This window comes from Scardinius erythrophthalmus, assembly GCF_964197995.2.
Source record: "Scardinius erythrophthalmus genome assembly, chromosome: 22".
Taxonomy (NCBI): Eukaryota; Metazoa; Chordata; class Actinopteri; order Cypriniformes; family Leuciscidae; genus Scardinius; species Scardinius erythrophthalmus.
Genome location: NC_138242.1, coordinates 3,162,446 through 3,189,371, shown reverse-complemented (window position 1 = coordinate 3,189,371; position 26,926 = coordinate 3,162,446). Strand labels below are relative to the sequence as shown.

The following is a 26,926-nucleotide window of genomic DNA, read 5'->3' as shown; positions in this document are numbered from 1 at the left end:
CTTTTGGCAAATGGGCTTTTCAAGTGGGAATAGCAAGTGTGGATTTGTATTGTCTTGAAATATAAAAGCTGCCCCATTTCAATTGTTGGCCCATTATAAATCAGCTTCACAATGAAGCCAATGAACTTGGTGCTTACAAGATTCTTCCTATAAAGTGTTGAAACATGAATGAGCAGACTTTCCTGTACAGACAAAGCGGCGCAGGAAGGGCTGTAACCTGTCGTGAACCAAACGTGCAAGCATTTGGATAAGAAGGTTAGCAGAATCATGTTTTTTTTTTTTTTTTGTAATGGCAGGTTTATAGAAGGAACACCATCAGCATGGCTTCCCACACACAGATTGAAACAATACCAAAAATAATAATAGTTATACTTGCTGTGTTTTGCATAAAATATGTCAGGAAACTGTAGGTTGCTGCAAATGCTAATGCTCACTGACCTTTTGTCTTGCTGCCTAAACATAGAAATGGGCTAAATGCAATCTCATGAGATTAAGGAAAAGTATTGCATTGAGCTTAGATATGTTTTGGCTTTTTACACAAAGGAATTGATATATTCCCTTTCTGTCATTCATTGCATTTAAAGGCTGCCAGCTGTACATTCCCATCAACTAACTTGTCCCAGTCAGACACACACACACACACACACACACACACACACACACACACACACACACACACACACACACACACACACACACACACACACACACACACACACACACACACACACACACACACACACACAGCTGCTTTTCTAATCCCAATTCCGATGAATTTGTAAGTGTGAATTGGATTATATGTATATATATATAAGTAGTAATAGTATAATAGTTATAATACTTTTATATATATAGTCTGTTAAATTTCACATTGCAGTTCAGGACAGGCCCCTGTGAACTGTTTAGGACTGTGTGTGTTATTCAGCCAATCACAGTGTTGTCGTGATGTCATTTTCCTGCAGCTTCAGAGTGATCAGTCATATGGCAATTACAGTTTAAAGGATCCCGGCTGCAGAACTGAGCACCCATGGGTACAGATGGCCAGTTTTAAATCGCCATTGAGATGAATGTGAATACTAATGGACAACTCTCTCCAGGTGTTATATACCTCTTTAAAAATAACTGATGTGTTTCAGCATATCCAGAAATGATCCTCTGGAGTTCTCATGAAATTGCCGTTCTGTTTCCACTTTATCCACCGATCTCTGCTAATGTCTTTATGATCTCAGGTTTTTGTTGCTTTTTGTAATCACACATATGCTCAGTGACCTTCATGGCTTAGAGCCAGATTAATAGCTCCATACGGAGTTAGAGGGACGATCCTCCCTCTTAATCACCTCTAAATTATGATTAATCATGGAAAAGCAGTCATGAGTGTGCAAGATGTTCAGCTCAAGGCGGTTCAGAGTTAGCTGTCTTTTTCTATATCAGGGAAATGTGCTTCAATCTAGCTTTTCCAGTCACATGGGCTCAGTTTTGCTGTACCATGGTATTATTTTTTTGACAATTAATAAAATGTTCAGGATGGGGAAAAGATTCTTAAGAAACAATACTGATGCAGGGAGACATGAATGACAAAGTCTGTGACCACATGTTATATTTAATAAGTTGGCCATTGAGAAATTGCGCATGGACAAACCAATATCAATCACCCACTCAGCTGAATATTGGGGTTTTGCTTATGGTCTTGTGATATTGTTGGCACTATGTCGTCGGACATTCTTACAAAGAGAAAAACTCCGGCTGAACCAGCAAATCACTTCAAAAGTGGCCCCAGACAAAAGCAGGCAGTGATAACTCGATTTTCGATAATTCATGCGCTCTTAAAGCTCTGTGTGGGATATGAGAAAGTATTCCTGCCTGTGGTTATTGATGAAGGCATGCCAGTTAAAGGCACCGCCTGCTTTAGGTTTTATTATTGAGTAAATGATTGATTTAAACCCTCATAATTAGCTGACCTAATTTAATAAAAGTGCAATTTAACTATACTGCAGCCCCACCGAAGCGTGCTGTGGCATTGATAGATATGCCTGTGCGTGTATGAAATCACAACTGACAGATGATGTATTTGGTACAGATGCATTTGGTTGACTGAATGAGAGAAAGACAGAGAGGGACATTGACATTTTGTCCCGTGTCTCACTGCAGGTCACTCTCGCTAACTTCTCTCCTTGATCTAGACAAATGTGAATTAGCTCACGTATCTGATTTAATTTACTTAATAGCATTAAGAACCTGTTTGGCTTTAATTTGCTCAAAGTAATCCTTGGCCGAGCCAAACTTTTATATACCATTAGCGGCGTCTTAAAAAAACAAAGGGGAGACAGGTTTAAAGGGGCTGATGTCTTTGTTGATTTAAACGAGGGAAAATAAGAGTTGAAATACAGTGGCAGAAATAAAACGTTGCTCATTGGATTACAGGAAGCCATGTTTCAACTGCTGCCTGCCTGTGTTTATGAGCATTCGCATAGTGTTTGCTAAATCAAGCAGCACTATTTCTATTGCTCATGTTTTGTTTTGTTTGGTTTTAGTTTGGTTGGGTTAGGTTAGGTAAGGTTTGCTTGGGATGGGCTGGCTTTGGTTTGGTTTGATTTGGATGGGCTTGGTTAGGTTAGGTTAGCTTAGGTTAGCTTAGGTTGGGTTGGGTTTGGTTTGGTTGGGCTAGGCTGACTTTGGTTTGATTTGGTTGGGTTAGGTTAGGTTAGGTTAGGTTAGGTTGGTTTGGATTGGATTGATCAAAGTCAGCCTTGGTTGGGCTAGGCTGACTTTGATTTGGTTTGGTTGGATTAGGTTTGGTTAGCTTAGGGTAGGTTAGGTTAGCTTATGTTGGATTTGCTTTGGTTGGGCTAGGCTGACTTTGGTTTGATTTGGTTGGATTGGGTTAGGCAGTGGTGGACGAAGTACACATACCATGTACTTGAGTTAAAGTACAGATACTCAAGGTAAAATTTTACTCAAGTAAAAGTAGAAGTGCTGCCTTTAAACATTCACTTGAGTAAAAGTACAAAAGTATTTGCCTTCAAATGTACTTAAGTATCCAAGTACTATGATTTTTTTATGGCTATAATGTCCTATTATAATTTTTGTCACAAGACTCTTGCTTAACTCAGTCTACGTGAAGACTCTAATGTCACTCTTGGCACATCAATCTATTAATAAAATGACATTAACTAGTCTATATATATATTTATATTATATATATATTGAATTGAATAAATTTTTTGTGTGTTTAATTTTGGACGGAAGGGGACTGTTCCCATAAGGTATAATACATTTACAGTAGCCTATTTACTGTATATATTTTTCACGAGCATCTATGGTAATAATTATAAACATCCTAATGTATAAGTTTATCCATCCATAAACCTGCACAATGCCATTAAATACACACACACACACACACACACACACACACACACACACACACACACACACACACACATAATTTCCCTCCAAAATTAAACACCAAAACGTATTAATGCAGTGTTTCTGCTACTTCCCAGAAAGAAAAAAAAGCTATATGCAAGTAATTTTTGTGTCAACGTAATAAGCAATGTTCATTATGCGTCTATATTTACCGATAATTGCTGCAATAATAGCTGCTGCTCTCTGCCCTGCTTAAAATCATTGGCAACGCGATTTGTTTGGAACTATTGAGAGCTACACGAATCACGTGACCGCGCGGCGGCGACTTGAACCGGCGCTGCACACTGCACAGACCATTCGGTGAATGACATTAAAATACTGTGAGAGCGATTAGAGAGTAGACGGCTCTGTATGCTTTTCAATCGCTCTCGCGATTTCGCTCTATACTTTGATGTCAAACTGATCGGTCTGTGCAGCTCTGGTTCAAGTCGAACAAGCCTAGTGTGTCGCAACCTCTTACTGTCTATGGTTGAAACCGGGTTGAAACTCTCATATTTAACGGCTCTGGTTCACGCTTAGTAGATAGCGCCAAGACAAGTTCAAAACAAAGCACGCACGTTGTAGGCTGTGATTGGTGGCTCGTTTGACCAGTTAAGTTTTTATCCACTCATAAATAAAAAGGAACGACTGATTTTGAAAATGTAGTAGAGTAAAAAGTAAGATATTTGACTTTTAAATGTAGTGGAGTTAAAGTAAAAGTCTTCCAAAATTGAAATACTTAAGTAAAGTACAGATACGCAAAAAAAACTACTTAAGTACAGTAACGAATTACATTTACTTCGTTACTGTCCACCACTGGGGTTAGGTTAGGTTGGGTTGGGTTTGGTTGGGCTAGGCTGACTTTGGTTTGATTTGGTTGGGTTGGGTTAGGTTAGGTTAGGTTAGGTTGGGTTGGGTTGGGTTTGGTTTGGTTGGGCTAGGCTGACTTTGGTTTGATTTGGTTGGGTTAGGTTAGGTTAGGTTGGTTTGGATTGGGTTTGGTTGGGCTAGGCTGACTTTGGTTTGGTTTGGTTGGGTTTGGTTAGGATGGGTTGTGGTTTGGGCTTTGGTTTGATTTGATTTGGTTAGTTTAGGTTGGGTTGGGTTTGGTTTGGTCGGGTCAGGTTGTATTTTTATTTTTTGGGCTTGGCTGGTTTTGGTTTGATTTCGATGGACTTGGTTTGGTTTGGTTTGGTTTGGTTTGATTTGGTGAGGTCAGGTCAGGTTAGCTTAGGTTAGGTTAGGTTGGGTTAGGGCTGCCCCCGACTAAAGATATTCCTAGTCGACTAACACTCCTGCATTTTAGCGATTAGTCGAATAATCGTTCATTTATGATATTAATATAAAAACTTGCATAAATACAAGGAAAGGTATAGTCCAAGTTGAAGTTTAACACTTCCATATGACAGAAAATGCTAAAGCATGATATTAGCGCGTTCAAAATAAAAATTAAGTGCTTAAAACAGAATAGTAAAGCGTTTAAAGTAAACAGCGCTAACGGACATAAAAATCAGTGGCCGGAACGTTAGGCTAATTATAACACAAAAACAGCAATCAGACTGCCTGTGCATTTTAATAATTTATTGTCAAAAATACAAACTGTAACAGTTACATGTCAAAAAAAAAACAGTTTTGAATAAAATAAACTAAAATTCGTTCTTTAAAATAAATTAAATAAACTTATTAGTAACTTAGGCCTAGTACAAAAGGCAAAAAAAAGAAAAGAAAACAAATACTGTAGCAAAAACGCTGTTTGTTATATAACATACAGTGGAAAATTAATATAATTTTTATATTGTTCAAAAGGAAAATTAACAAAAACGATCAATTTAATAAATGCACATGGCACATCGCACAACGCCAAAACTTAGAATAAAAAAGAAGGCGGCAAACAAATCAACAGCCTAAGTATTTGATTAAATTGTTTAGAACAACTATATTTAAGACAAAATGTGGAATAATTTAAAGAACACAAATACAAATCAAAAATATCAGAGCAAAGCCGCAAACTGGCATTAAGACAACGGATGACTCTTGACCTGAAACAACAAATTGCAAACATCAGACTAATTATTCTTACAGAATAAAAAACAACTTCTGCATTATATAAAAACGAATAAATAAAAATAATATGTATTTATTTATTTGTATAGCCTAGGCTACCCGTTATAAAAATAGCCTACCCGTTTTTTTTTTTTTTTTTTTTTTTTTTTTTTTTTTTAATAGCCTAACGGATAGCAAACAGAAACACTACAAAAAGGAAATTAAGAATTCTTACCTAAGCTTTCAATTCGATTTTTTTAATATTATGTGAGAGGAACACCAGCTTGTCCACATTGTTGGAAGAAGGGAGCTTCTCGACTTGATCACAATGAAGCCGGCCTTTGAAAAGATGCGCTCTGATGGAGTGGATGCAGTGGAGGCGTTTAGCTGCTTTGCGCCGTTCACATATCGCGCCTATTTTTTACAGTCTATGCTAAAAACGCGTAGAAAACGCTAGGCGCGCCGCGTTCTCCTTTTTCGAAAGCGCTAGGGCGGTTGCGCTCTGGACTGGAGGCGTCTGTCGTTGCTAAGCAACCATCAGCTGCACTCTCCGTTACAGTTGTACCGCTACGGTGCGCTTGCGGCATTCTGAAAAGTTGAGATGTTTCTATCTCGATGCGACGCGGACGCGCTTGGAAAAAACGAGGGGTCTGTGCAAGTGCGCTTTGGTATACCGCGAGGCACGAGATCTCGTTGATCTCTAGTTGCTTTGATGTCATGTCATACACTGACTGCGCAGCCCCTGATTGCGTAATTTTTTCACGTGATTTTTTTTTTTTTGCGACTAACCGACTAATGAAAATGTATTCGACCAAGCCCTCTTCATATCGACTAACGTTTAGTCGACTATTTGGGGGCAGCCCTAGGTTGGGTTGTGGTTTGGTATAGCTTGGGTTTGGTTATGTGTTTTGCTTTGCTTCATTTTATTTTCTTCTTAACTCACTAAACACAACTCAAGCTCTGTAGGGGCCCTCAGTACCATTCAAAACCGCTGAAAACAGAAAAATCAATACATTAAAAAATTGGGGAACACATCATATTTCAAGTGCTGAGCTTGTTTTGTCTGAAATAAAAAGCGCTAGATAAGCTGACTCACTCCGACTGCCCCAGAACAAGTACGTCTCTCTTTGAAGTCTCATTTTCACCCACAGGTACCATTACAGGAGAATATGAAAGTGTCTGAGCATGAGTTTAAAACTTGGAAATATTACCACCCCACTTACTAAAGGCACACTCATGAGCCCAACAAACTGACAACACACCGACACAACTCTCAGTTCTCGCCAAACAGCTGAGCCGAATTTCCACAGGAGACACATAACAATCGCTGTAGAAATGTTGCAGCTGATATATAGGTCATATTACAGAGGGTGATGTTTTTGAGAAGAATCACACTGTTGTCACTTTTTAAAAAAAGGACCATGATATTTAGTTATTTGGCCATGGTAATAACATGGTTCTTTGGACTTAGTCTATGGTAACATGGACATGTACCATGGTAAAACCATCATATTATTTGAAGGTCATTGGAGTACAATGTAAGTACTACAATACATGAATGGTAATCATACAATGCAATGGTGCCTGGTATTTTCACTGTACCATGTAACAGTGCTTAGGGGAAAAAAAATCAATTAAATTCAGTCAACTGGTCTTTCTTGAAAACAATACGAAATAAAGATTTTTTTTTTTTTTTTTTTGCAATTATAGCATCTCTTTGTGGCTTTGTTGATGTTTGTTTGTATTGATGGGTCGATTCTTTTATCCGTGTTGAGGACAAGAGAAATACTCTGATGAAAAATAAGTTAATCTAAGATTTAATCAATGCACAAGATGACAGACATATTACGAGGCCTGATTATGGGCGTGCATTAATGGATTTTACAGTCGCCTGTTAATATCCCCTGTGACATGATAAGTGTATGAAATGTCTATTCCAAATGGGCTATATTTTTTCATTTGACACTCCAAATAAACAGTGGCACAAACCAACCACAGTGGGATAGTGTTCGTATAAGTAGATTACAGTAGTGGGTCAGCTTTATGTCCGGTAATGACTTTAAGTCATCATTTAGGTCCTTTTAGCATTTATTCCCCCAACACAAATACGAATAAGCATCTTGGAAATGATGAGTAGTGTGATCCATTGACTGTTGTAATGGAGATTTTGTTTAGCAGTGGGATGAAATGACCCTGTGTTTGAGAGAAGGATGTGAAAAACCCAAGTCACGTTCAATTAAATCAGTCTAATTGAGGTAATAGGAGTTGCCTCTGAGGACAGACATACTATAATGGCACATTGTGGCGCCTACAGAAGGCCTTTCATCTCCATTTGAGTACAGCATCTATTTCTTTATCGTCTTGAATCTTCAGTGGGTTCCAGTTGTGTATCACCTACCGACCCTATCAGCACCATATAAGGGTCACCAGTTCCACCAACCAGACACAAGAGTTTTTGTACAGCCATAGTATTTCTCATTTGTTATGGTTGGCTTTTTCTGTGTTGTTTTTTGGGTGTGTTTTACTGGAGGTAATTACCAACTTTTGTACGTAGTCAGGAACTGGACTAAGGTCACTATTATCGGAGGTTGTAAATATTTGGACAATTATTGTTTGAACAAATTGTCCACTTCCTTATATTTTCTTTACGGCACTTTTCCCGGACTTTACATTGGACAGGGATATAGTCCTTTTGATAAAAACGCAGAGCTGTATGTTTGTATATAGATTTTAAGATATTCCCCACAATTAGTGAGGAGAATGGAAAATACGTGTCTTTGTTTTTGTAGTAGTCTCGCATAGCTGTGTTTTTGACTGTCAGCGCATAGTCCAATCCACTTTACAGCTTATTTTTAGCCTACGGATTATTTCTCAGACAGAACACAGAAAACTAAGATAGTTCTACAATTGACTATTAAGCTTAATTGCCACTAAATGCCTCAAATGAAATTTTCATGCCACTTTATCTGCGCACATCATTTATTTTTTAAATTCATGTTCCTGGTAATCTTGTATCAGAATAAGTTCCTCTTGCAGCATCTCTTCTCTGATGACGAGGGCGGGGCAACCTGTCACTCACATGAGATCAGCCAATAGCAAACCACAACCATCCAATCAAGCACAATCAAGCCCCGCCCTACATTTGTTCTTGTTCCAGAAGCCGTTTAACAATAAGGAAGAACAGACTATTGCAACTTCCATTTCATGCTTACTTTAACTATTGCGATCTTTGTGTGTAAATTCGACCCAATGCTAGAGGGGAAAGCTCCGCTTCTATCACTGTCATGTTACACCACTGTCAACTGCAAAACATCCTGATTTCCTCTGGTTGTTCTGGAGGTCAAGCACTGGTTCTCTCCACAGACGTGACCTTCAAGCCCTGCAGCAAGGCTTCGATAAGATCATGCTGGGCTCTGTTTGGATTTCATCCAACATACTGGATATCAACCATGAATGTGCGAGACTTTTGATTCATTAGCCGCTACAGGCAAATAAATAGAAGACTAGCAAAGTGTAGTCTCAGTAAAACTATTTGCGCTAAAAACCAGTGTGTTTATATATATAATAATACATTAAATAAATATGATAATATTAATACCAGTTTCAATTTCAAGCAGCGTAACACAGTGTTTATAGTGTTTAAAACAGTGTTTAAAACAGCTGGAAACATAAAAAAAAGTGAATAGTTAAAGTTTGGAAAAACGCAGTCTCTTCAGCTCCTCACAAGCTAGCAGTCTCTCAATGTGACCGACCTCCTGCATCTGCCAGGAACAATAATATAATGCACTGTCTGTCTAATGGCCAGCTTTGTAACCTCTGGCTTCCTGTAACTGCTGCACTGAGTGGCTTCTGGCCTTCACCCAAGCTCACGAACACACACAAACACACTTATTTTTAGTCGCCACATATCAGCAGACGCCTTAAGCACCCAAATGACAGCAGTGGATTCATCCCTTAAAGCTGATGGGGATCTTCGCCTTTGGGTCGCCCGTGAAATGACCTTCTCCCCCTGTGGTGGGCCGATGCAGGAGTTTTTCATTGGAGCTTTTACATCTGGCAGGTGTACAGAACCGGACAATGAGCTTCTGGCATCCAGCCTCGGTTTCTGTGTCTTTCATTACTGCCGCTACCAGGCAAAGCGACACTTTGTGTTCTGTGCGAATGACTTTGTGACAGGAACCATTCTCTCCTGTCCACAAACGCCTGGACCGGCTCTCATGGTCCAATGTGACGCACGTCACCACTCAAATTTATCTCTTATTGCTAATAAGCTCATTCTCAGACGGCAGAATTCACAGCTGAATAGAGACACTCCAGCACAGCTGCATTCATGTCACATGAACATTTCTCTACTCTAACTACTCAATGCTTTTCTTTATCTTTTTTATTTATTTAATTTTTTTATGGTTATGTGAGCAGTTTGTGTTAGGAGAGTTAACAAGGTTGTACCTACTTGAGGGAACATCAGTAGCAGTCCTGACCAACTTTGTGCCTTAAACATAAGACAGGACCCCCCCCCCCACACACACACACAAAAAAAACATTTCTTTACTTATAATACGTACAACCAAAAATAATCATTTAATATTCAAAGATACTTTAAATGTGCTTGAAATGTCCATCTATATATACAGTATATACACACACATTCCATTTAAATAATATATAACTATCAATTAATTGTCGTCATTCAACTTTTTTTTAAACAATGAATTTACAATAATAAATAATATCGCAATGAAAATAGATCTAATTTCCATATGCATTTACTGTAAATACTGTTAATATTGTATTCATTTATTGTTTTGTTACATATTGTCATGTAAATATTGTCTTATTAATTTTCTGCATTTCAGTCCAGACTTTTCTATCATCATGCTTCAAATATCAGATATCAAGATTGAAAATCAGTGAGACGTATATACCTGTCAATTTGGAAATCTGACCCAAATTGATGCAATAATTCTTAATTTAGTGCCGTGGGTGACAAGGTTTGATTGAATATTCCGGATCAAATATAATTAGGGTTTCTTCCAACCCAGCACAGAGATACGAAGGCAAACATCCAGCCATCTCTGTCATTGCATTGGGCTGCAGATTGCTAAACCACAGACAATCGACTGTGTTTGGAGAGGCAATTGACTCATTTTCACCAGAATAGGGTAACAGACCTGGCGCTGCTTTTTTAGAGGTTTGCTAATAAAATTTTCATGACCTCTACTCATTCTTTAACCTCTACAACAATAAAAAAAGATACAGACAGGGGGAAATAGGACTCCAGTCATCCTCTTCAGACTCGCGGATGCGTGTGGTGGAGGGTGACGGTCTGAAAAGACTGAATGCATTTCCATATAAAGACGGAGAAGTGCTTATTTAGATGTGCTTGACATTTTGGTGAGTGGGGAAGGTTAAGGGTGAGACCACTGGAATATTAATATCCGTGGCTAACAAACCATTGCAGAATCTCGCCCGTGTCTAGACACTCACTTGGCTTTGGAAATGATCCACAGTCAAGGGTTCGAGGGGAATTAATGTGTGGAATATATTCTGTTGCTAAATTTGTTCTTTGGTCCCTTTTTCACTTGCATTGGCATGCATTCTCAGACATAAAGGAGGCAATGTCGGGAATGAGTGGAAATGTTGTCTTGACAATTTTATTTTTTGTTTTAGACACTTTTTTTTTCATGAACTCATAAATAGCCCATGCATTATTCCAATGGATTACACTTCTTTCCTTTCTCTTCTAAAACCTCACACTGTAAAAAAAAGTTGCTGCCTTAATTTTTCAAGGACAATCAATTAGGATGTCATTTCAACTTACATTACATTTGACTGACTTACAAAATTAGTTGAATCTTTTATAACTTATACAAATTTCAAATTGAGTTAAAGCAATGTAAAAAACACTTGTTGTCATAACTCATTGATCATATAATTATTTACACGTATATCTTCTCACCTATTTTCACATTAGTATTTGTATTAGGATTATTCACTTTGGGAATGTTGATGGAGTATGTGAAAGCATTAGACCATATAACTTATTTTTCATTATTTTATCTGACAAATCATAAAACACTTACTTTTTTATTTAAATGACATACGTTTGATTATCTCCTGATTTAATGCGTGAGATAAATGTTCTATTATGCGTCCATAAGTGTGATTGGATCTGACTTTAGAGACTCATTGAAAGGCAAGGTGTAAATTCAGTCCAGCTAAAGAATATTCGGGTTTGAAATGCATGGCAGTGCCGAGAAGACTTTTGTTTCCTATTAGGCATGACTAAACATTTCAATGATGGCGGCTGAAATGCTTTTTGTGGTCATCCTGTCAATATGTTTGATGGGATATCCTGACTTCAATCCTGCCTCCATTATTTGACAAGACCTTATTGTTATACATTTTTTGAAGAATTGTAAATGACATCTGCACATATCAGATGTGTCAAGAGGTTGAGCAATAGAAAGACAGAGAGATGTAAATTAGATAAGGATAGTGAAAGAAACAAATGAGCATCCACTCAACTCTTCCCTTATCCGATTAGCAGCAGACCTGAGCGGCCGAGCCCAGACTGATTGATGGAATATGAATAATCGATTACAGGCATCTTTTCAAAGGCACGCTCTGATGTCACGACTGCACCAGGGCCGTTCTCTCAGTCAACCTGATTTAAAACAGCAGCCATTATGGTCACTCTATTAGATTAGAGCAAGAGAGGGAGACAGAGACTGGGAGGTTTATGTGAGATGTAAGGTAGAACCATTGACACAGTGTTTTTTTCTCTGGTGCCCCACAGGAAGAAGAGGACGAGGAGGAGAGAACAGACAACGGGAAGAACGGAAGGATAGAACCGGTGGGACGGGCAGATTCCTGTGTAGAATCGGCTTCACTTGAGTAAGTCGTCACAGGAATTCGTGAAATCGATCCGCTGTGTGTCTTTCTTAGAACCTCCTTTGTATATCCAAAAAAAAAAAAAACACGAAAAAACAATGTCTTTAAGAAATAGTTCACCCAAAAAGATAAAAAAAAAAAAAATACTAATGAACACAAAATGTCCAGACTGCGCTTTTCTATGCAATGAAAATCTATTTACCATTGGCTGTCAAGCTACAAAAAGTCTACACAATGCATATAGTATATTCAAAGTCATCTTAAAATTGAAATCTAGCAATCAAGTGTATTTAAAATATTGCATATACTGTAACAGCTTAATTTTAGAAAACTAATTAACATATTTATAGGTTGATTAAAAAGTGTAAAAGTGAAATGACTTTTGAGAATTCAACCTGCCCAACATAGCGACGGCTCAACCAATGGCATGAGTTTGGGGGCGGGGCTATCTTTTTTACTGACCAGTGGCAGATGGAGGGTGTGTTTAGGGTAAATATTTTTCCACTTATGTTTCTTATTCCTGCTCTTAAAACTACAGAAGTTATCCAGTCAAGTGCAGTGAGTGATTGTTCTTTTTCTTGTGTTGTTTGATTAACATTAAAAACACAGATTGCAGCAGGAATATTAGCCTACTGTCACTTTAAGAGTGAATGCATGGATCCAATGTACTGATACACATGCATTTTACTTCTCAACTGTTTACATTTAATCAAGACATAACTGACTGTTTACAAGGAAACTCGCCAATATGAGCTTTGTGACTTAATTTTGTTCAAGCGCAAGAAGCATGGAAAAGTTCAGTTCAGTAAAACTTTATTTCAAGGATCAAATTGCTTTTAGTTTTAGTTCATTATAATAACCCTGACTTGTGTTCCAAAAGATATTGTTTTGGGTGAATTAGCCTTAATGTAATGATTTAGTCCACCGGAGGCAAGTTGAAGTGAGAACCCAAATGCAATTTATTAACAAAACGTGAATGTAAAACAAAGGCATGAAACTGGAAGCAAAAACAAGAACATCAACAGGAAACAATCAATACTCGACCAACACACAGGGCAAACATGAGGGCTTAAATACACAGACTGATTACAAGACAAGGAACACCTGTGAACAATGATCAGACAATTAACCTACGACAAGACACATGGCAGGATCACATGACAAACAGGGAATCACATGACAAGACACAGATCTCTGACAAGAACAAGAAACAAAACCCAAAACGTGACCCTTAAACTGTCTGGAAAAGAACGCAGCACCTCTTCAGTTGTTGTTGTCCTCTCCTTATCCCATGTATTCTTGCCATATGTTTTTTCTCTCACAGGTGTAGTGTTCTCCATGACTTCTAAAAACCCCAGAACTAGCCCACTGCAGGCCTCAATCTGATCCTAATCACTTAATTGAAGTGTCTGTTTGGTTCCTCCATCGACCCGTGTGTCTTAATGGCCCCTGGAGTTATAGATGGATCTAAACTAGCGTTAGCTTCCAGCACAGCGGCTCATAGCGACTCATAGCCGCTCTGTCATCTTCGAAACTTTTTGTGTATTGCCTTTTCTTTGTTTACTACTTTTCTTCTGTTTTGTTTCTCCTCACATTCCCCTCATTTTTCATCGTCCCTAGTGAAATGTTAAAGCCGGTTGAGGTGTCCAATGGCGGCGGGCCCCTAGGAATCCACGTGGTGCCTTTCAGTGCCAGAGATAGAAGGTAAAGCTCTACCATGAATTTGTTTTGTTCTTGCCAACTCATTCCATAGACCATGTGTTTTTAATCTTTTACACCCTTTATGAACATTTCTTTGCAGTTTTGTTCTTAATAATCCAGTTGTGTCCTCTGCATCCTTCAACTTTCTTTCATACCTTGACAAGTTTCCCTCAAGGTGTCTATGCGGATGTCGACGATTATTCCCTATTATGTACAGTATCCATTCAAGATAGTTTCCCTTCATTCCTCAAGGACGTATAGACACTATGGCGCTCTCTCGAGTGGGTCTGTGGGACTTTCTAGAACTAGTGTATGTTCTCCAGTCGAATAATGAAAGCGAAGCTACGTGGAATGGGACACTGCTAAACAAGGACAAAGGGGACACGGGGCATGGCGCTGAATAAATTAGGGAACTTTATTGCTATAGGAAAACCTCAATCCGGCCAACTCAATTCATCTAATCTGCTTCACCCAATCTGACTAAAAGCTCATCCATATTATGGGTCGTTCACAACATCCAAGGTCAGCTGTTGTAAGAATCACCAAATGAAAAAAGGAAGGTGCAAATGAATGAAAAAAAGTGTTCAAATGCTGTAGATGACGACTATAAAGGGATTTTCCGAGAGCTTTTTATCAGCTATAAAAACGCATAACCTTTTCAAACCTAATTTGATGCTGGTATATAAAATAAATGTCAAGCCAAAAAATAAAAATAATAATATGAAGAGTTTCAGTATTGGATTCATGGTAAAGGGATAGATTTAATAATAATAATAATAATAATAATAATTATCACAATTATCATCATCAAAAAAATAAAAAAAATTAATTGCCTAAGATCTAATATTCAGAACTTAGTTTAATTATTATGCTTGACATAATAATACCTGCAATGGACATATTTAATTTAATTTAATTTAATTTAATTTAATTTAATTTAATTTAATTTAATTTAATTTAATTTAATTTAATTTAATTTAATTTAATTTAATTTAATTTAATTTAAAAAATGTTTTCATATTATTATTTAATTAAATGTTAAATTTTTAATTTATTCATTTTATATAGTAGGCTGTGAAATAATGCTTAATCTATTGTGACTGCACTTTAAGAATTTAAACATTCTTATATTACAGTGACAATGCCACTCTTTTTTGTTAAATTCGCACTTATTAGTATGCATCTTTTCATACATTACCATCTTTTTTTCCCCCGCTCACGTTCAGTAGCAATCCGTCCTTGTCGTCATGCCCTTGTATAAATCTCAGTGTTGTAAATGGTCACAGACGTGATATTTTAGTTAATAACTAATCAGAACTGTCAATTATACTCACCCAATCACAATGGCGCACTTCCACAGCAGCACGTCTGTAATGACTTCATCAGCCTCTCTCCGTGTGATTGGTGCGAGGTGTTGAATGTTCACTCATTAGCATCTTGATGGAGGGCACTGAGGTGACAGAGTGTGAACTTCTGCAATGACCAGTGTCTTCTCTCTGCCAACAGCGTGAGGCGTACGACATCTCAGAAAATGACACACACGCGCGAGTCTTGCGGAAACATGACTCCAGTAACGAGATCTCATCACATGACCAGTGTTCACAGCAAACAAGTCAGGGTCTAATTGCTCGCCATAAATGGATCCTGATTGCATTGTTTTTCAATTAAAGGCAGTGGAAAAGAACAGGTGGTCTCCCTCTCTCTTAGTCTTCTGGGCCATCACTCAACAGACAGGCGTCTCTGGTTATGCTAAAGCCATTTAAAAGTGGCAGTGGACTGTACGAGTCTGGTTTCACTCAATAGAACTAAAACGATCTTTCAGATCTATGGCATATATGCTCCAAGTTCTGTATATTTCTTTGATACCACATTGTCAAGTGCTCCAAACAGGACACTAAAGGTGCGTAAATTATATTACATACGACAGGTCCTTATTTTAATGGGAAAATGCATACTTTTGAGTAAATAGTCTGTCAGTATCGAGATATAATAGTCTTGCATACTTTTTAGGACTTTTATTTAGGATGGATAGAATGCAAATTGGACACAGCCTCAAGGTATGGACACACTAAGTGCTCCATTTGCTTCCATTTATATGTATGCAAATGCCAAAGAGAAGAAAAGCAAGGATAGAATATTCACATTTTGCTGTGTAAAAAAAAAAAAAAAAAAAAAAAAAACGAAGAAAAAATAACTTTGGAAATTCTGACCTGCAAATTCATATAGCAAAAGAATTCCCAAAATATCCCAGATAACATGGATATTAATTGGAAATGAGTCAATTATTACATTTCTGGCCAATATTATGAATGATAACCGATAAATGACCGATGTTAAAATGACCATTTTGTCTAAATGAAGAAAAATAAATAATAATAATTGTTCCTTTTAAGTGCTACAAGTGAGTTTAAGCGTTGCAACACTATATATGAAGTATGAAGAACTGATATTCATTTGGAGATTTGTTTTAATGTTATGGCTGAAACCCCATAAATGGCTGAAATTAAAACACTCTTTTGTCTAAATAAATAAAACAAATGCTACACTTAAACAAAAGTCAATATATATTTAAAATGATACAAGTGAATGTATGCATCACAACAATATAAAGTACAGTATAAAATACATATCCATTTTAAGATTTGCAAAAAAAATACATTAGTGTTATTATATTATTAACGTTTTTAAAGTTTAACTTTAAGTGAGTGCTGGATGGCAGATGTAATCTATAAAATAAGGGCAATGCTAATGCACAGTTAAACTAATGCACACTTACAGTACAGATACATGCATTTCTAGTGATAGGATAATGAATGCATTAATGTATTTCATTTACAGCATATCCTGTCGGCCGTATTTGTTGCGTGTTTTGAGGTAATTTTCCATGCTTGAAGTTTAGCGTGACGCACCTCTCCTTCTTTAAGCTGATGAATAATGAGCCTCTACAGATTGAACATCAGTCCAGTGGGAGTTGAGCTGATCCTCGGCTTCCCCACAGCTGGTTTACATCCAGATTATGAAGACAAAGTGTAAGATGTGTAATTACTTCACAAGACCACACCATAGACTCCGCACAGCCAAGATCTCCACTCAGACTAATCACATCTTTCTAGTACACAGTTTGTTCCTTTAAAGGAGGGTTTGATCCATCCATCCATCCATCCATCTGTTTCTCCAGCTCATGCAATGAAAGTTTTTACGGCGTAATGTTTCCCACATCCCTCATTCAGCTCAGGTTCTGCTGTCTGTGCATCCATAGGATCTATTCCCTGTCCCGTGCGATCAGCACACACACACACACATTCATGCTTCCTAAACGTATTAATGTATTGTTTTAGTAAAAGTTTGGTGTTGAAGATCGGTGATGCTACAGACTCAGGCCTCAGGAAAGAGGAGAGAGTTCGTAAGCTCTGTTTATATCAAAATCTCCTCTGCACTTTTTTTTTAAACTCATCCGATTCGACGTGCGTTTCACATGATTGTATCTCAGGGTTTGTAGATTAGGGAATCTGAAACCACCGCAGGTCTGAGAACCGGGCCAAAAAATCCATATGGCCAAAGTGGGCTTTAGTTCAAAAAGTCCTTTTTTGATGTATTGAGTTGAAAGAGCCGCTAGGAACAGTAAACTTTTCAAAAGTTCAAGATCAATGGGATGTGTATTCTTTTTTTTTACTGTTTTTTTGTTTTACTTTTTTCTTTGATAAATGTGACAGCTCCCTCTATTTTTTTTTATCCTTTTTGAATATGACATAAATATTGTGTTCATATCTGTCTAATCTTGTCATGAAAGGATGCAGTGGACACAGTTTTTGTTTGTTTTGTTTTTGTGACGTGCATGCATTTACCATATGACCTATGATTACCATAGTTTCCACCAAAAAAATTGTTCAATACAGTATGAAATTATTATTATTAATAATACTTTATTGTGCTACTGTGTTGTAGTAACAACTATTTTAAGAATAATAGTTACTAATTAATAATCATTTATTTAAATATTGTGTAATTTAATAATACTACTAATAATAAGGTGACACTTTATTTTACAGTGTCCTTGTTACGTTACATGTCTAGTAATACTATAAATTATGCATAATTACATGCAACTAACCCTCAACCAAACCTAATCTCAACCCTATAGTAAGTACATGTAGATACTTAATATTACTCAGTACTTAAATGTATAATGACACTGTAACAAAGACACCTTAAAGTGTAACTAATAATAATAATAACACAAATACACTGTTAATTTGTTATAATGTAAAGAAGGAACAGTACATGCACTTACAGTACATATACTTGCATTATTCTTACCTCAGAAAGAACTGTGTAATGTAATCTGGGTTAAGCTTAGGTTCAGGGTTAGTATCTAGCTATTGTAATTACTGTAATAAATACGTGCACATGGGGAACAGGACTGTCTACACAAGTAACAATGATTGAAGTAACTGGTATTTTTGCTGAAGCTGTGGTTACCGTAGTAAATATTTGTAGCACTCTGAGCGACAGGGGTCTCCTGATTTCTCGAAATATCTTTAAAACAGCAAGTACAACTGACTGAATGATTGTAATTGCACTGAGTTCTCTGACAGTAATGTGTGCTGTGACTGTTCCAGGACTCTGGGTTTGTTAGTGAAGAGGTTGGAGAGAGGCGGAAAGGCGGAGCGGGAATCTCTGTTCCAGGAGAACGACTGTATCGTCAGGATTAATAACGGAGACCTGCGCAACATCCGATTTGAACAGTAAGCCTCTCTCTGGAGGAGACGGAGAGAACGTCTTTACCTCTCGATGCTCTCACAGCTGCTGCTCTGCTTTATCCTTTCAACCTCTCTGTCCTTTTCACACTTTCATGAGCTTTCAGTCTTCCTCTGAGCTTTGAAAGTCTCCTCAGTCTGGCCGTCGACCTTCACAATGTTCTTTCATCTCCTCTCTCGCTAACTAAACAAAGAACAACATCTCTGTTCAAAGCTTGCAGAAGTTGTCAATGGGATCAGTTGGAACAATAGAGGTCACTGAAAGGTTTATTATAAAATTTCCTTGATTTCCCTGATGTCTGATGCACTATGAAACTGTTATACTGTATGATACCTACTGTTTCTATCTATCTATCTATCTATCTATCTATCTATCTATCTATCTATCTATCTATCTATCTATCTATCTATCTATCTATCTATCTATCTATCTATCTATCTATCTATCTATCTATCTATCTATCTATCTATCTATCTATCTATCTATCTATCTATCTATCTATCTATCTATCTATCTATCTATCTATCTATCTATCTATCTATCTATCTATCTATCTATCTATCTATCTATCTATCTATCTATCTATCTATCTATCTATCTATCTATCTATCTATCTATCTATCTATCTATCTATCTATCTATCTATCTATCTATCTATCTATCTATCTATCAAGGACCCATTGACAATGTTAATTAGCTACTTTTGCACTGAAATAAGAACTGTTGGCAATCATATGCAACAGTTTTGATTTGTTTTTGTACCGGGAGAACGTTTTTACTTCTGAATTTAATAGTGGGCTTAATCACTTCACTAATAATTGTGCACAATATTTTACACACAATTTCAGCCGAATTCACAACAGCTGCATGCACACTTTTTTTTTTTGTTTTACTTGGGACAGCAAGCAGACACCCTAGCAACACCCTAGAGACTTGGACTCTTTTCACTGCTATTCACTTTAATTTTTATTTACTTTTATTTTACCAGGAAATAATCCCACTGAGATTCAAAATCTCTTTTTCAAGGGAGGCCAAGACAGCAGAATAGTGAAAATATAGAAAAAATATATACAAACATTTGACAGAAAAAGACAGTTGGCATTTTAACATCATTTCAACATCATCACCAGAGCGCTCAGTAACAGCACATGTGCAATTAGTACTCAGATAGTCCTTTATCCTAATTATAAACTGTGTCATTCTCTGTAAATAGTCAAATTTTAGTTGATTCTGCAGTTTATACCAGGAAAAAGGTGCAAAAACTTTAAAGGCACTTTCACCAAAAACAGTTCGCTTTGTGGGATATCATATATGATTTGCCCATGTGATGGAAGATTACAAATGCAATATATGGGAATATATTCCCACAGCAGACAATTTAAAAAAATACTCTTTATTTGAAGGTGTCCTTGTTACGGTATAATTACAGTATAATTACAGTATACATTTTCTGTAAGTACTGAGTAATATTAATTAACAACATGCACTTACTATAGCATTAGGTTTGAATTAGGTTATAGTTGTTGCTATAACTTCATGTACCAAACACACCATAAAATGCAGTTGAAGTATTGTTTTCCATCATCTCAGTAGCGTACAGTAGCGTACAGTTTGCTCTAAGGCAGATTATGATGAACAGATATGAATATTGCTTGTAGAAAAGAGGTCTTCCTTCCACATCTCTCATGACGAGCTTCCTTTGGCCTGCTCTCGGGTGTCTCGGCCTGGTCCAGATGATCACGTTCACGAAGAGAGCAAACTCAACAGGAGAACGCCCACTGAAAGAGACACAGCAAGAGGAGAGCACTGGACAGGGTTGGACAGGGCACTGAAAGAGGAGAGCACTGGACAGGGTTGGACAGGGCACTGAAAGAGGAGAGCACTGGACAGGGTTGGACAGGGCACTGAAAGGGCACATCTGCGGGATAATTCATAATCTAATCTAAAACTCATTTACATACATCATTCAGTCCGCTTACACAAACTCAACACCACCAGTTAATTTCCCCAGTGTCCCAAAGCATTATAATGTTTTAATTGCATGGCTATATTTTTGCATGAGATCCAGTCAGGACCGTATACCGTTGAAACCCAGCGGGGTCACCCAGTTCTCAAGGATTAAACACGACCTTCTGCGTTACATACACATCAGGTCGATAATGTGGCTGTAATACATGTTAAGATATTGCAGCCTTTTGTTCTTCGTACACTGCCATTCCCCTGGGCGTTCGACTCGTCGGTTCGATACGCTAGTCATCCGTAAACAAACTCGCGGTTTATGCTTCCGCGTACATGCACTTGTAAAGTCGATCCGCAAGAGACTAACGTTTTAATCTTCGCTGTCGCCGGTTCCTCTCACACATGAGCAGCCAGACGCTGGGATCACACACACATGAGCACTGAACAATATTCTCTTTATCAAGCTTTGTCTCTCTCTCTCTTGATTGTGCTCCATGTGGAGTTATAATTCATAACGATATTCTAATCTTATTGGATTGTTTGCATGGGTAAATATTTATCAGCGGTTGATCTAACTCAATGTAATGATGCGTTGATGGAGTCATTTATTATTCAATCAGACAGAGTGAGTTTGGTGATTAGCCGCGTGTCACAGCTCTGCTCGTCTGCTCACACACACACACCGCTCGCTTTGGAGGCGGGTCGGGACACATTTGCATAAAAATAGATGGGCGTCCCTAAAGTGAGATGCTACTTGCTCTCTAGATGCAGAGATTGGTCTAATGAAGAGTTTATTGAGATGGAAATAACTTGCTGCGATGGTTCTTATGTTAAAGGAGTAAACAGACACACACGGCTGTTGAGCTCGTATTCCTCTGCGTTTGAGTTTCCCGTGTCAAACTATCTATATGCAAAATAGTGAAATTAACGATGTGCTTGTCTTATATTTGTTTTGGTGTTAGTAGCCTACACCAAAAAAAAAAAAAAAAAGGTTTTAATCCCATTCGACGTTCTTTCTTCCAGTGAACACAAGCTGTGCTTCTATATATAATGGAAAGTAAATGGGCACTGGAGCTTCCAATTTCTAAAATCTGACCAAAAAAGCAACATGAAAGTGGTCTGTATGACTTGTGCACTGTATTTCAAGTCTTCTAAAGTCATGTGATTGTTTTATATGAAGAACAGGCTGGCATTTTAAATATTATTATCGTTTGACAATTTTCCGTAGCTTACAATTTTTGCTTGTAAAATATCAGATTTTCTGTGCCGAGATTCAGAACTGTTCAACTGTTTTGGGTCAGGTTATTTTTTTCATACGGCAAAGAAGATGGAAAGTGACTGTAAAGACTTTTACATATTTGCAAAAGATTCTTTTTCAAATAAATGCTGTTCTTTTGAACCTTTTATTCATCACAATATGAAGCAGCACAACTGTTTACATCTTTGATAATAATCATAGATGTTTCTTGATCATCAAATCATCATATTAGAGTGATTTCTGAAGGATCATGTGACATTGAAGACTGGAGTAATGATGCTGAACATTCAGCTTTGATCACAGGAATACATTACACTTTATTATATATTCACATAGAAAACAGCTGTTTTAAATTGTAATAATATTTCACAATTTTACAGTTTTACTGTATTTCTAATAAAATCAATGCATCCTTGGTGAGCATTAAAACAATCTTACCAACCCCAAACTTTTGAACGGTACTGTGTAAGTCATATAGCATATGCACTAATTTCATGACTCTTATGTTGCTTTTTTGAGTGATTTATTTTATTTATTTATTTATTTATTTTTATTCCGATAAACTATTCCTTTAATAAAATAACCTCATTCTGTAACTCATTGCAATTCAATATATCTTATAAAAATAATATGCATCAGTTCAGTGCCACTCCATCATAACATGATCTGTTATTTCTTTATTTCTTTGACTTATCCAGGTTATATCTGCCCGTGTCTTGTACGTCTGATCAGTTATTGTCCTCCATGTGCCACACTTATGAAAACAGATCCTGCTTTCCTGCCTCTAATACGTTTCACTGCTTCCTCCCCAAGGCTTTGCGATTATGGAAATGGCAGATAATGTGAATTAACCTTGTTTCCAACTGTACTAGTACAATTAGCCAGCGATTAAGCAAGGCAACCTTTCGACCTCTCCATGTGCTCTGCTTTTAACAATCCCAGTACTTAGGATGAGCCTGTTCTGTAATCGACAAAGAGATACATCCTTACTGAGACGTGTGTGTGTGTGTGTGTGTGTTGTTCTCTTCCTCAGGGCCCAGAATTTGTTCAGACAGGCAATGCGTTCTCCATTCATCCTGTTCCATGTAGTTCCAGCGGTGAAGAAAGCCCAGTACGAGCTGCTGTCTCAGAATGAACTGGGCCTTCAGACTGGTTCTGGTTCTGGTTCTGGTAGTCTGTTGGGAGGAGGCGTGGACTACAGCCCGCGGAGAATGTCCAAAGCGGATTCGACCCGGAGCTATCCCACGTTACCACACACAGCGAGCTCTTCCAGCATGAGCCCGACAGGCCCATCCCAAACCTCCAGGCCCACCAGCGCCTCTTCCTCCGTGGGATACTCCAAAAAGATCGGCCGCAAGTTCAACGTCCAGCTGAGGAAAGGTACGGTCATCTTACACATCATTCACAGCGCTTCGAGGTAAACGGCCTTTCTTATGAGGAAATGAACCTGGTTAATGGGAATATCCTGCTATGTCTGATGAAGGTCCAGATGGAATTAGTAGACTTTCAAATCTGAATGAATTTAAACGTGGGAAAATGGTTCTTATTGCTAGTAGAAATAAAATTACCAAAATATTTAGTGTTTAAACAAGCACCGAGTGAAACAGCATGTGTTCCAGTTTTGTGGAAGTCTACAGATTTTCTGTGGTTGAAGGTTCTGTTCCTTCCATTTTGATCTTTTCGTATTTGTTCTAGGTTAGAATATCTACAAATTCCCTGAAACAAGATCAGTTCACTTAAGAAGAAGCACTGCATAGTGAATTGTTTTGATAATACACAGATATCTTTTCTTACCCCTATCCATCCATCCATCCATCCATCCATCCATCCATCCATCCATCCATATCCATCCATCCATCCATCCATCCATCCATCCATCCATCCATCCATCCATCATCATCTATTCATCCATCCATCCATCTATTCATCCATCCATCCATTCATCCAGCCATCCATCATCTATCTATCTATCCATCCATCCATCCATCCATCCATCCATCCATCCATCCATCCATCCATCCATCCATCCATCATCTATCCCTCCATCCATCCCTCCATCTTTCCATCCAACCATCCATCCATCCATCCATCCATCCATCCATCATCTACTCATCCATCCATCTTTCCATCCATCCATCCCAGTTCAAAATATTTAAATACATTTTAAATATATTTTTTATTTGAGCCATTGGCTTTAACAGGGATTTGATCCTCCATGTCAGTTTCTAGTCTCTTCAGAAGACCTCACGCTCCACCAGATGTCAAGACAAGTTCTTCCACACCTGACGTTGAAAACCCTTTCTGTATCGACCTCGATTTGTGCACAGGCGTATTGTTTAAACAAACTGTTTGAACACATTTATAAACGCGCGTCGCAATAAGTTTAAACTGGAATAATAACCAAAGTCATTAATTGGATGCCACTATCCAGATGCATATGCAAACACTACACTCCCCTGAGAAGTCTTGTCATCTTATTTATTGAAACGCCCTTGAAAAAAATAAATAACATGCGATATGTGTTTTTAATTTATTTATTTGCTTGTTTTCCTCTGAAGTTGCTTCTATTTTCTGCTGTTTTAATAGCTGATGATATCTGTGTGAACGGTGGTGTATCTTTTCTGCTGTAGTGCCTAGCATTGTGTAACTAATGCAGTTTAGTACTTCAAAGGACTCTATCTGCCATTGTCAGGAAGTGTGTATACACACTCACACACGGGTCCAAATCCCATTTGTTCTGCACGGCAGCTGCATCTCAGCATTTCACACCGCAGGAGAACTAGAAATGTCTATCAGAGATATGACAAACACACCCAAACAGACACAAACACACGCATACTTATGCATAAACCAAGACGCGCTCACACACACACACACACCCACGTCTGAGGAATATCTATTACTGCTTAGGCAGCAGCGCTTCTGATCTCTATAGCGGCAGCTTTAGAAAAGAAAATTCTCAAACGTCAAGCCAGAAAACTTTCTCTTCCTCTGATGTTGTTTTCCCTCCTCTCTCTTTGTCACCATGTCCTCATTTTAGCGATGTCGTAATCACACGCTCCAGCTTGTTTAAATGAAAGAGCAAAACGAGCTTTCTTTGTCACCGGGCTTGTCGTGTGCGCATCCATTAGGTTGGCGCAGCAGGAGAAGAGATCGGTAAAGACACAATTAAATCCTGACAACAAATGGGCCGGGCTTCAGCGCAGTGTGAAACATCCAGTGCGTCGGGGAGGCCAACACCACACTAGACTTTGAAAGGGGAGTTTTCAGCTGGAGTTGTGAGCCTGTCGAATGTCGTTTGGGTGTTACTTAAGAGCATATTGTGTGTGTGTGTGTGTGTGTGTGTGTGTGTGTGTGTGTGTGTGTGTGTGTGTGTGTGTGTGTGTGTGTGTGTGTGTGTGTGTGTGTGTGTAGGCTTTTTGGACTGAAATATTCGAGTTTAAAAGTTGCCTGACTGTCCTCACAGTATCGGGATGCATCCCAGTTAGCTTAGCCCTTGTGAAAAATAAGTACACTTTAACACATTTTATTGCAGAAATAAAATACTTTACATTAATGCAAACTGAACATAATGCAAAATGTAATGTGTTTAGACACTTAATTGCAGAAAAAATGTAAATTTATATTAAACACAGTAAGAGTGTTTCTTGCCCCACTTGAGTAGGACTTCAGTACATCTTTATATGTAATATCATAATTACTATTGTTTACTGAAATAATGTTAAATTGTGCTGATAAGCGTTTATCCTAAACTAAGACACACTTTAATGGAATTTCGATTGAAACTTGTAGGTCATGGATTTGAATGTATTTGTATTTGGTACATTTGAAATATATACATTTTCCAATGTAAAACTTAATTATAATCAAGCACTTTAGTGTGTTAGTCAATACCATCAAAATATGTACTACTTTAAGGCACAACAAAATATTATTAAAACACAATGATCTAAATATACTTTAATAAAACTCAGTTTTACATTATTACAACGTGCACTTTTTAAAAGTGTACTTATGTGTGTTAAGGAACATAGTCACTCTTCGGTGATGCTTCGCCCTAAAAACGTCACAAATGAATAGTCACAATCTCTTCTGTGGTGCAAGGGATTGTGGGTAATATCAGTTGGAAAAACATGCATAAATGTGCAAAAATACGTCTGATTCTCCACCACAAGGGCATCTTTGACATGCTGTTTTTAACAGAAGCTTTATACACTGTCCGGCCCAAAAAGGTTTGGATTTAAAAAGGCAAATGCTTAAGAGTCTATGATTGGATCACTATTACAGTGAGTATTATGTTTCTAGCAAGTTATATGTTTGGCAACAGTTCTTCTAATCATAATTGAGTGTAGCTTTTCATTTCTTAAACATGTAGGAAGAACATCATGGCCATATTCCCGGATGACAGTGTCAAGATTCATCAGGCTCAAACTGTGAAAGAATGGTTGTAGTCAGGTCCGAATCTTCAAGATTGTGTAACCCTGTAGGCATTTTTGAGGAAAAGTTGTTATACCACATTTTTAGAAAGTTCAATGTCTCCTGAATAAGGATCCACCGTATAACATTGAAATAAGGGTCCCATTTTCTTGTAATTGTCATTGAAACAATAGGTGCATTATTCACACTTCACAGCCAAAACACTAGGGTGAATAGGGTAAAAATTTTAAGTTATAGATATCACCATAAAACCTTTCCAGTTTTTCACTTACATAGAGACAGACATTTTTTGTGTTACAAGTTTTCTGAAATGTCATGTTTACATATGCAAATGAGGCATACCAGTATATATATATATATATATATATATATATATATAATTCGAGGGGCAGGCATACCAGTGCGCGGTTCTCCCTTTCGGGCTAGCCCTGTCTCTTCGCGTCTTCACAAAGGTTGTCGAGGTAGCCCTTG

The 26,926-nt window shown here is 37.7% G+C and overlaps 1 protein-coding gene across 5 annotated transcripts in view; it reads left to right on the top strand.

Annotated features, from left to right (window-relative positions):
- The window catches only part of pard3aa (par-3 family cell polarity regulator alpha, a), a 476,999-nt gene that overhangs the window by 221,919 nt on the left and 228,154 nt on the right, over nt 1–26,926 (top strand). For all 5 annotated transcript variants that reach the window (XM_081353162.1, XM_081353163.1, XM_081353160.1 and 2 more), the window contains 4 exons: nt 12,248–12,345; nt 13,963–14,046; nt 18,663–18,788; nt 23,052–23,398. In XM_081353162.1, the coding sequence (XP_081209288.1) occupies nt 12,248–12,345; nt 13,963–14,046; nt 18,663–18,788; nt 23,052–23,398 (655 nt within the window). The remainder of the gene's footprint in view (nt 1–12,247; nt 12,346–13,962; nt 14,047–18,662; nt 18,789–23,051; nt 23,399–26,926) is intronic.